This window comes from Schistocerca serialis, chromosome 11, assembly GCF_023864345.2.
Source record: "Schistocerca serialis cubense isolate TAMUIC-IGC-003099 chromosome 11, iqSchSeri2.2, whole genome shotgun sequence".
NCBI classification, from domain to species: domain Eukaryota; kingdom Metazoa; phylum Arthropoda; class Insecta; order Orthoptera; family Acrididae; genus Schistocerca; species Schistocerca serialis.
The window spans coordinates 62,750,681-62,763,236 of NC_064648.1; the positions used below are offsets into that span (position 1 = coordinate 62,750,681).

The 12,556-nt window shown below is 44.7% G+C and overlaps 1 protein-coding gene across 1 annotated transcript in view; it reads left to right on the plus strand.

Annotated features, from left to right (window-relative positions):
* The first annotated feature begins 460 nt into the window (after positions 1–460).
* Positions 461–12,556, plus strand: part of LOC126426924 (zinc finger protein 93-like) — a 137,997-nt gene continuing 125,901 nt past the window's right edge. The window contains exons 1-2 of the mRNA XM_050089027.1: positions 461–521; positions 2,852–2,933. Of these exons, the coding sequence (XP_049944984.1) occupies positions 2,862–2,933 (72 nt within the window). The 5' untranslated portion in view covers positions 461–521; positions 2,852–2,861. The remainder of the gene's footprint in view (positions 522–2,851; positions 2,934–12,556) is intronic.

Genomic DNA, 12,556 nt, shown 5'->3' on the forward strand with positions numbered 1-12,556 from the left:
ATCCACACAATTTATGCACGATTCATCGGATTTTTTTAAAAAAATTGACTAAAATCTTTTTTTTTTTTTTTTTGCTTCCGTTATGGTTACTTCGTTAAGACATTCATTATGTTCCTGAAACACATAATACCATCCCAAATTGTTGGGATTACAGATTAATAATTAATTCAACTGGGATGAGCGTAACAGATAACTCCTGTCACTTTATCGGTACAACCGCGGTATACGCACACACGTAGTCGATTTCGTTTATTTACGGCACGATGACGTAGTGTTACGTCACTATGACGTAGGTTCTCCTCACCTAGCTACCCGTATTACAGGCGTCGTGACCGCAGAGTCATCTATCGTTTGATCCTGTAGTTGAGCGTGACGCGAGACACCTGGACTCGCAAAGGATCATGGTAGCTTGACGCTAGAGCCATCTATCGGTAGGTCAGGTAGTTGAGCATCCCTCATTTCCGTAGCTGTAATCAGCTGTTATCTCACGGCTTTGTGGAAATCTGTGTGACATACTCCAGGTAATTTATAATCATTTGTAAACTGCAAAAGAGAATAATTGAAAGAAAATTGTTTCGGAAGTAAATTAACATGGTACTTCATTTCTATTACAATAACAGTTGAGTGTAATAGTTCGCGAATATCTTGTGATGGTGTTCTGTAAGCTATGTTCGAGGCTGCTGTCGTTTTAATTTTTAATGAGTACATAAGGATGAGATTTCATTCTGTATGTAATTGTGATCACATCACCTATAGTGTGCTTGGTGACGGTGTGTGAATGTCGTAATTTTTTCAGGTTATGTTCATAACAACCAAATACCTTGTTTATTAGTGCTTGCTATTTTTACCTGTCCGGTAAAATCGCTACGTATATCTTAATAAAAAGAAACGGCTGAGATTATGACTTTTTGACAGGAACAATTTGCCTATGCACTGATCTCTGCCATGTCTTTCGTGACTGACGAGAAAAGGCATGTAGACATATAGCAGCTCCAGATTGTAGGGCTAACGTAAGCCTTTTTTCAAGTGCCCACAGTTACATCATTTCATCTTTTGAATATGTTCACATGAAGGGAAATTCTGTTCCATTTTATTAGTTTTCACTGTGCTTCGATTATTCGTGTCGTTAGTGACTGTGTAAAGACCTCAGTGTTGTAGTCTGTGGGTTTTAATGGAGTTCTGTATAAGAATACTGTAACATTATTTAGAAACTGGCTAAAGACGAGGTATAATATATATTAAATGACCTATTAGATAGTGGCGTAAGTTCCATGCGGCTTTTTGCGAATGGTGCTGTAGTTATACAGAAAAGTTGCAGCATTAGAAAATTGCAGCGAAATGCAGGAAGATCTGCAGTGGATAGGCACTTGGTGCAGCGAGTGGCAACTGACCCTTAACATAGAAAAATGTAATGTATTGCGAATACATAGAAAGAAGGATCCTTTATTGTATGATTATATCATAGTGGAACAAACATTGGTAGCAGTTACTTCTGTAAAATGTCTGGGAGTATGCCTACAGAACAATTTGAAGTGGAATGATCATATAAGATTGTTGATAAGGCGGGTGCCAGGTTGAGATTCATTGGGAGAGTCCTTAGAAAATGTAGTCCATCAACAAAGAAGGTGGCTTACAAAACACTCATTCGACCAATACTTGAGTATTGCTCATCAGAGTGGGATCCGTACCAGGTCGGGTTGACAGAGGAGATAGAAAAGATCCAAAGAAGCACGGCGTGTTTCGTCACAGGGCTATTTGGTAAGCGTGATAGCGATACGGAGATGTTTAGCAAATTCAAGTGGCAAACTCTGCAAGAGAGGCGCTCTGCATCGCGGTGTAGCTTGCTGCCCAGGTTGTGAGAGGATGCGTTTCTGTATGAGGTATAGAATATATTGCCTCCCGAGGAGATCACGAATGTAAAATTAAAGAGATTTGAGCATGCATGGAGGCTTTCTGGCAGTAATTCTTCCCGCGAACCATATGCGACTGAAACAGGAAAGGGAGGTATTGACAGTGGCACGTAAAGTGCCCTCCGCCACACACCGTTGAGTGGCTTGTGGAGTATAGATATAGATGTACAACTTAACGTAACTGTAACTTCATTAAAAAAAGCATTACATGCCATCAGAACTCAATAGATCATTCATCATAGTTGCAGTTAGTAGGAAGTCATTTGAGTAAATCAGTTTTGCATGAAAAAACTCATCAATGTTTAATCTTGATAGTAATCGAGCATGAAAACTTGCGCATAGCAGTGTGCAATCTACAGTACAGGTATATTGTTTTCTTTAATAGCAGGTAAAGTTTCCAAAATGATGAGGCTTGCTGTAAACTGAGTGCACAACCACGAATGAATACAGATGAAGAAAGTTTCAAAGTAATACCTATGTTGAAAATGCATTTTCACTGAGCAGCAAACAATCTGTACGTCTCAATTTTCATCATGTCCCTTTCAGACTGAAATTAACACAACAAAGTGCAGAATGGAATATTTTGTGTTATTCAGTAATTTCACTGCTATCTATTGACTGCTTTAATTGTTTGTAATGCTGAAGTTAGTGCAAGCGCAAAAAAATACACATCTTCCATTGTTGTGACACTAGGACATTATCCATGAGCCTGTGTTACAAAGGAGCAGTAGCAACTGTAAATACTCCGTTTCCAGAGTATGTTATTTTGTGATTGTTCTCACTGTTCATGACATGAGAAATCTAAATGAGTTTATATCACTGAACACTTTTTTCCTCAGCCACTTATGAGTGATAATATTGCCTTTGAGTTATACCTCATGGTAACAATGGAAACTGAGTACAGCTGTTCTTATCTGATTGCTTTCTTTTTCACACTGTAGAAATGAAGCCATGGACCAGGAGCCAACTATGTGGATAAAAAAAGAGGAAACGGATGAAGTACAAACTGAGTTACACTCCATGGTAAGCAGCTAACTTGTATTTCTTAGCAGTGTTTCATTAATATCTGTGTGCAGTATCGTACGGGAATATACACTCCTGGAAATTGAAATAAGAACACCGTGAATTCATTGTCCCAGGAAGGGGAAACTTTATTGACACATTCCTGGGGTCAGATACATCACATGATCACACTGACAGAACCACAGGCGCATAGACACAGGCAACAGAGCATGCACAATGTCGGCACTAGTACAGTGTATATCCACCTTTCGCAGCAATGCAGGCTGCTATTCTCCCATGGAGACGATCGTAGAGATGCTGGATGTAGTCCTGTGGAACGGCTTGCCATGCCATTTCCACCTGGCGCCTCAGTTGGACCAGCGTTCGCACTGGACGTGCAGACCGCGTGAGACGACGCTTCATCCAGTCCCAAACATGCTCAATGGGGGACAGATCCGGAGATCTTGCTGGCCAGGGTAGTTGACTTACACCTTCTAGAGCACGTTGGGTGGCACGGGATACATGCGGACGTGCATTGTCCTGTTGGAACAGCAAGTTCCCTTGCCGGTCTAGGAATGGTAGAACGATGGGTTCGATGACGGTTTGGATGTACCGTGCACTATTCAGTGTCCCCTCGACGATCACCAGTGGTGTACGGCCAGTGTAGGAGATCGCTCCCCACACCATGATGCCGGGTGTTGGCCCTGTGTGCCTCGGTCGTATGCAGTCCTGATTGTGGCGCTCACCTGCACGGCGCCAAACACGCATACGACCGTCATTGGCACCAAGGCAGAAGCGACTCTCATCGCTGAAGACGACACGTCTCCATTCGTCCCTCCATTCACGCCTGTCGCGACACCACTGGAGGCGGGCTGCACGATGTTGGGGCGTGAGCGGAAGACGGCGTAACGGTGTGCGAGACCATAGCCCAGCTTCATGGAGACGGTTGCGAATGGTCCTCGCCGATACCCCAGGAGCAACAGTGTCCCTAATTTGCTGGGAAGTGGCGGTGCGGTCCCCTACGGCACTGCGTAGGATCCTACGGTCTTGGCGTGCATCCGTGCGTCGCTGCGGTCCGGTACCAGGTCGACGGGCACGTGCACCTTCCGCCGACCACTGGCGACAACATCGATGTACTGTGGAGACCTCACGCCCCACGTGTTGAGCAATTCGGCGGTACGTCCACCCAGCCTCCCACATGCCCACTATACGCCCTCGCTCAAAGTCCGTCAACTGCACATACGGTTCACGTCCACGCTGTCGTGGCATGCTACCAGTGTTAAAGACTGCGATGGAGCTCCGTATGCCACGGCAAACTGGCTGACACTGACGGCGGCGGTGCACAAATGCTGCGCAGCTAGCGCCATTCGACGGTCAACACCGCGGTTCCTGGTGTGTCCGTTGTGCCGTGCGTGTGATCATTGCTTGTACAGCCCTCTCGCAGTGTCCGGAGCAAGTATGGTGGGTCTGACACACCGGTGTCAATGTGTTCTTTTTTCCATTTCCAGGAGTGTATAAAATTGATGTCATACTGCTGGAAACATGTCATTCTGTTTACTAAAAAACTGATAAACTTTGTATTAAATATGACATTTTGGACAGTGCATTCAAATAAGACTTGTATTAAACCTCACATAGAATTGAGCAAGAGTTTCAATTTAATGTTCAGTAAACATGAAAAACTTTAATGCACAATCCAGTTATACTGATAAGGTGGTTGCCATAAAGTGGGTATATTCTCCTCCGATATGTTGCTTTTAAATGACAACTTTAATGTACAACTTAAGAAAAACCATCATTATAATGAATGTTAGCTGTGCCGGCCACAGTGGCCGAGCGGCTCTAGGTGCTACAGTCTGGAATCGCGCGACCGCTACGGTCGCAGGTTCGAATCTTGCCTCGGGCATGGGTATGTGTGATGTCCTTACGTTAGTTATGTTTAAGTAGTTCTAAGTTCTAGGTGACTGATGACCTCTGATGTTAAGTCCCATAGTGCTCAGAGCCATTTGAACCAATGTTAGCTGTGCCATTAAATTTATAAATGGTATGGGTGCAGTTAATGCATTATTGTAGTGTATCATGGAATGGAATGAGAATTGTAATTTATTTATTGGTGATGTAAAATAAATTAATTGTAAATAATTTTGAAGTGACATTTGCATGGTCACTAATCGGAGAAGTACATTATGTAGTACTATTAACATTACGTGTTTCCTTTGAATATATGAACAAAGTGTCAGTAGAACTGTCAGCAGTAAAATTAAATTTCAGACAAATGTCACATGGAAGCATAAATTGTTACAAAGCCCGTAGGTGCAGAATGAATTTGTGTGTCGGCAGCAAAGATTTGATGAAGCCATGGGGTACACATTAAATATTGACAGGTTTGTTCATAACCACTTTCTGCATTTGCTGCACATTGTTACACACATTGTGTGTGAAACTGCCAGAATGTTAGTTAGTGGTGTAAATAATCTTACATATACATGTCACTAAAAATCTGATGCAGTGCAACCATTTGTAGGGTATTCAGCTATCAGCAGGCAAACAAATTCACTTGGTGCCACTACTATTTTTATTGTGCCAACCACAATTGAGGGTTCTGACACAATCACGCAAACTACTTGTGAGCTATCTGTGCTGAACAAACCTTTTTCAGCATCCATCTTCGATGCAACTGCAAGAGGACTGTGATAGCATTAATGCAGCATTTGCACTGAATGTATGTGAGTGCTTCATTACAGTTGGTACAAACTATGTGAACAGCTTGCAATTCATTTGACAAGCAGTATCACAGTGGTAAACCTAAACCGCCACTGTGAGGAAATGATAGGAAGGTGACTATACTAAATTTTATGAAATACAATAAAAGAGTGGTTAGACCCAACATTGTTCAGGCTTTGGCTTTGACCCCTGACATAATGATGGTTTGTGCATATACACTCCTGGAAATGGAAAAAAGAACACATTGACACCGGTGTGTCAGACCCACCATACTTGCTCCGGACACTGCGAGAGGGCTGTACAAGCAATGATCACACGCACGGCACAGCGGACACACCAGGAACCGCGGTGTTGGCCGTCGAATGGCGCTAGCTGCGCAGCATTTGTGCACCGCCGCCGTCAGTGTCGGCCAGTCTGCCGTGGCATACGGAGCTCCATCGCAGTCTTTAACACTGGTAGCATGCCGTGACAGCGTGGACGTGAACCGTATGTGCAGTTGACGGACGTTGAGCGAGGGCGTATAGTGGGCATGTGGGAGGCCGGGTGGACGTACCGCCGAATTGCTCAATACGTGGGGCGTGAGGTCTCCACAGTACATCGATGTTGTCGCCAGTGGTCGGCAGAAGGTGCACGTGCCCGTCGACCAGGGACCGGACCGCAGCGACGCACGGATGCACGCCAAGACCGTAGGATCCTACGCAGTGCCGTAGGGGACCGCACCGCCACTTCCCAGCAAATTAGGGACACTGTTGCTCCTGGGGTATCGGCGAGGACCATTCGCAACCGTCTCCATGAAGCTGGGCTACGGTCCCGCACACCGTTAGCCCGTCTTCCCCTCACGCCCCAACATCGTGCAGCCCGCCTTCAGTGGTGTCGCGACAGGCGTGAATGGAGGGACGAATGGAGACGTGTCGTCTTCAGCGATGAGAGTCGCTTCTGCCTTGGTGCCAATGATGGTCGTATGCGTGTTTGGCGCCGTGCAGGTGAGCGCCACAATCAGGACTGCATACGACCGAGGCACACAGGGCCAACACCCGGCATCATGGTGTGGGGAGCGATCTCCTACACTGGCCGTACACCACTGGTAATCATCGAGGGGACACTGAATAGTGCACGATACATCCAAACCGTCATCGAACCCATCGTTCTACCATTCCTAGACCGGCAAGGGAACTTGCTGTTCCAACAGGACAATGCATGTCCGCATGTATCCCGTGTCACCCAACGTGCTCTAGAAGGTGTAAGTCAACTACCCTGGCCAGCAAGATCTCCGGATCTGTCCCCCATTGAGCATGTTTGGGACTGGATGAAGCGTCGTCTCACGCGGTCTGCACGTCCAGCACGAACGCTGGTCCAACTGAGGCGCCAGGTGGAAATGGCATGGCAAGCCGTTCCACAGGACTACATCCAGCATCTCTACGATCGTCTCCATGGGAGAATAGCAGCCTGCATTGCTGCGAAAGGTAGATATACACTGTACTAGTGCCGACATTGTGCATGCTCTGTTGCCTGTGTCTATGTGCCTGTGGTTCTGTCGGTGTGATCATCTGATGTATCTGACCCCAGGAATGTGTCAATAAAGTTTCCCCTTCCTGGGAGAATGAATTCACGGTGTTCTTATTTCAATTTCCAGGAGTGTAGAATGATATGTAGGCACAACACAGTGTGTGAATGAAAAGCTATTTGAAGAGTCATTGGCCTTGGACCTGAACCTGAGAACTATTCAAAGGCTACAAGGTTAAAGTGTGATGCTAGCCCCCCTGCTCCCTTGGAATATTGGCTGCGGTGAGAGACTGATCCATAGTGCAGCTCAAGTACTAGCCTAGGTATGAAGGTGGCCGTGTGACTGTGAGCTGACAAAGCCTAGTAATGTGAAAGCCAAATAAAGGATGTGGTAACAAATTTACCTGTAGCACAGCCTAATGCTTACCAAAAACTCCAAATGGTACACAGAATGTAACTTTTACCCACAAGAAGTTTTCTCTTACATTATGTGCTGTGTTAGTTGATGGCCTGAACTTCCCTATGACCTTAAGAGCTGCATGTAGACATTGTGTCAATTGAAAACCAGCTTTGCCAAATTAATTAAAGCTTAATTTTTGATAGGTGTATATTTTGGGCATGGGCACATGCTGGAAAGTAATGGCTCAAAATTTTTATTTGAAAATTATTGAAGCATTTTGTTTAAAACAAACTTTATTAACATTTTACATCTTTATTCTTCACGTTTACATATTTATTTCAAACATAATCACCCTGGCGCTGAACAGCTTTCTCCCAGTCAGACACCATGTTGTTGGTGTAATTAGTGTAGAATGTTTGACTTTGTTGTCTGCTCACACCAATTCATCAGTATGAAAGTGAAGTCCTTGATGGTGTTCTTTAGGTTTTGGAAACAGTTGAAAAGTCATTTGATCAAGCCGGGACACTGTGAAGGATGATCAATAATGAATTAAAGGTGTCAGACTATTGCAGGTGCAAAAACACTTGTGTATGGTCTGGCATTGTTATGCTGAAGGAGAGGGTGCTCCATGTGTGGATGAACTATTTGAATTTGTGCTCTGTTTTCTGAGGGTTTTCTCATGTGCTGACACAGTTAAATAACAAACATCCATGTTACACACTGTCATTCATAACTCTCCAGCAGGAGGGTGCTGCATATTGCATCAGGAAAGTGGGGACACCGACAGAGTAATATGCATGACAAGTAATACTTTAACTGATATTAAGAACAAAATAAAAACTTTGGAGGCATTATTTTCTGGTATCCATCACAACGACCGGGAGAGTGGTGTGCTGACCACAGGCCCCTCCTATCCGCATCCTGAACTGAGGATGACACGGCGTTCAGATGGTCCCGATGGGCCACTTGTGGACTGAAGACGGAGTGCTTTTTTATTTTCTGGTGTACCCTTGTAATAAATAGATGCATTTGACAATTGCTTCAAATGTTGTGGAATGGTTCTCTTGACATTGGCCAGCATCCATTTGGAAGTCATAATACTAAATCCATATACACATCAACCAAAACATTATGACCACCCATCTGCTATCGATCTAAACTCACCCAGGCAATAGCACCTCATCGTGTCTGCTGGTCAGACACACACAAGGTGCATGGAGTATCAGTGAGCATGCTGTCCATGTGTAGAATGGGGAATGCACACAATCTATCTGAGTTTGACCAAGAGCAGATTTTGATGGCCTGAAGGGAGCTGCACAGCTTGTTGGGTGTGTGAGGAGTGCTGTGGTAGTTGTCTTCAACACATGGTGAAACAATGTCCAGACGTTATCGGGTTGGACAAACACCCATTGTGACAGATGGTAGACATCATACCCTGGGAAGACTGGTAAAACAAGACAGGTGGCAAACTGTGGCGTTATTAACATCAGACTTTAATGCTGGGCAGAGTAAAAGTGTGTTGAATGCACAGTGCTCCAAACAGTCCTAATGATGAGTTTGTGCAGCTGATGACCCACGAATGTGCCAGTGTTAACGCCCCATGACATTGACAACTACAACTGAAATAGGCAGGTATCTATTGGTGCTGGATGTTGGCACAATGGCAGAGCACTGCATGATCTGATGAATCTTGATACCTTCTTCATCATGCCTTTGGGATGGTGCAGTTCTGTCACCCACAAGGGGAACAGCTCCTTGACTCCTGTACTGCCAGGGCCTCCATTATACTCTGGGAAGTGTCTATGTGGGCACCCATGGGTAGAGTGGAGCTTGTGCACTATTTCAGAAAAGGAGTGTTGCAAACTCGTTGCAAACCACACCCACCCCTTCTGTTGTTGTTGTTGTTGTTGTTATATTCAGACCCTAGACTGGTTTGATGCAGCTCTTCGTACTGCTCTATCCTGTGCAAGCTTTTCCTCTCCAAGTAACTGCTGCAACCCACACCCTCCTGAATCTTTTTAGGGTATTCATGCCTTGGCCTCCCCCTACAATTTTTACCCTTTGTGCTTCCCTCCAATACTAAATCGATGATCCCTTGATACCTCAGAAGTTGTCCTACCAACCGATCCCTTCTTTTAGTCAAGTTGTGCCACAAATTCCTCTTCTCCCCAATTCTATTCAGTACCTCCTCATTTGTTACATGATCTACCCGTCTGATCTTCAGCATTCTTCTATAGCACCACATTTTGGAAACTTCTGTTCTCTTCTTGTCTAAACTATTTATCATCCATGTTTCACTTCCACACATGGCTACACTCCATACGAATACTTTCAGAAAATACTTCTTGAGACTTAAACCTATGCTCAATGTTAACAAATTTCTCTTGTACAGAAATGCTTTCTGTGGTTCATGGTCTGGGTTCCTGTTGTCATGTCCTAGTTCATGAACCACGGGCAATGCATGAGTGGCCAAGTAAGTGGTCCTGACAGTCAGGATACCAGTTACTTTGGAATAAGGCTGGGCATCTCGGACATATTCTGAGTCGTGGTCACCTTTGTGCTCAGACGGCAAAGACTACCAAATCCACCGGTTAGTCCCTCAACCATTAGGGGTAAAACCCAATGGGACCCAGGGCAAGTAAGGCTAGCAACCTGCTTCCCTGGTACTTTAAATATGATGCTAGCAACAATCAGAGCAAAATGCCTCGGACCTTTGGAGATGACGGAGTCCTACCTCTAATTGACAAACCAGGGACTCCCAAGATACAACTCGGCAAACGAATGGTAACGAGATGGGGAGCTATTAATATCAATGGGGGCTACTGTGGGAAGAAGGTAGAGTTGGCAGAGGCTGCAAGTAAGATGGGGTTGGACGTTTTAGCTGTTAGTGACATTCGGGTAAGGGCTGAGAAAGAAGAGGAAGTGGGAGAATACAAGGTTTACCTGTCAGGAGTCAAAGCAGGAATAGCACAATGGAGTGTAGGGCTTTACATCAGGAAAGAAATGGAATCAAGCGTAGTTGCAATAAGGTACGTAAACAAACCACTGATGTGGATAGATTTGACAGTGTCTAACAAGAAAATTAGGATTGTGTCAGTATATTCGCATTGTGAAGGGACAGATCAAGATAAGATGGATAGTTTTTATGACGCACTCAGTGATGTAGTTGTTGGAGTAGAGGACAAGGACAGTGTTCTGCTCATGGGTGATTTTAATGCCAGGATTGGAAATCGAACAGAATGGTATGAAAAGGTTATGGATAAATTTGGAGAGGATATGGAGGCTAACAGGAACGGGAAACAACTCTTGGATTTCTGTGCCAGTATGGGCTTAGTAATCACAAACTCCTTTTTTAAACATAAGAACATTCACCGGTATACTTGGGAAGGCAGGGGAACCAGATCTGTCATTGATTAGATAACAACAGATCAGGAATTCAGGAAGGCTGTGGGGGATACACGTGTATTCAGGGGATTCTTTGATGACACTGATCACTATTTAATCTGCAGTGAAATCGGTATTGTGAGGCCGAAAGTGCAGCAGGTCAGGTCCATATGTAGGAGGATAAGAGTGGAGAAACTTCAGGATAAGGAAATCAGGCACAAGTACATAACAGTGATCTCAGAAAGGTATCAGTTCTACATCTACATCTACATCTACATTGATACTCCGCAAGCCACCCAACGGTGTGTGGCGGAGGGCACTTTACGTGCCACTGTCATTACCTCCCTTTCCTGTTCCAGTCGCGTATGGTTCGCGGGAAGAACGACTGTCTGAAAGCCTCCGTGCGCGCTCTAATCTCTCTAATTTTACATTCGTGATCTCCTCGGGAAGTATAAGTAGGGGGAAGCAATATATTCGATACCTCATCCAGAAACGCACCCTCTCGAAACCTGGCGAGCAAGCTACACCGCGATGCAGAGCGCCTCTCTTGCAGAGTCTGCCACTTGAGTTTACTAAACATCTCCGTAACGCTATCACGGTTACCAAATAACCCTGTGACGAAACGCGCCGCTCTTCTTTGGATCTTCTCTATCTCCTCCGTCAACCCGACCTGGTACGGATCCCACACTGATGAGCAATACTCAAGTATAGGTCGAACGAGTGTTTTGTAAGCCACCTCCTTTGTTGATGGACTACATTTTCTGAGCACTCTCCCAATGAATCTCAACCTGGTACCCGCCTTACCAACAATTAGTTTTATATGATCATTCCACTTCAAATCGTTCCGTACGCATACTCCCAGATATTTTACAGAAGTAACTGCTACCAGTGTTTGTTCCGCTATCATATAATCATACAATAAAGGATCCTTCTTTCTATGTATTCGCAATACATTACATTTGTCTATGTTAAGGGTCAGTTGCCACTCCCTGCACCAAGTGCCTATCCGCTGCAGATCTTCCTGTATTTCGCTACAATTTTCTAATGCAGCAACTTCTCTGTATACTACAGCATCATCCGCGAAAAGCCGCATGGAACTTCCGACACTATCTACTAGGTCATTTATATATATTGTGAAAAGCAATGGTCCCATAACACTCCCCTGTGGCACGCCAGAGGTTACTTTAACGTCTGTAGACGTCTCTCCATTGATAACAACATGCTGTGTTCTGTTTGCTAAAAACTCTTCAATCCAGCCACACAGCTGGTCTGATATTCCGTAGGCTCTTACTTTGTTTATCAGGCGACAGTGCGGAACTGTATCGAACGCCTTCCGGAAGTCAAGAAAAATAGCATCTACCTGGGAGCCTGTATCTAATATTTTCTGGGTCTCATGAACAAATAAGGCGAGTTGGGTCTCACACGATCGCTGTTTCCGGAATCCATGTTGATTCCTACATAGTAGATTCTGGGTTTCCAGAAATGACATGATACGCGAGCAAAAAACATGTTCTAAAATTCTACAAGAGATCGACGTAAGGGATATAGGTCTATAGTTTTGCGCATCTGCTCGACGACCCTTCTTGAAGACTGGGACTATCTGTGCTCTTTTCCAATCATTTGGAACCCTCCG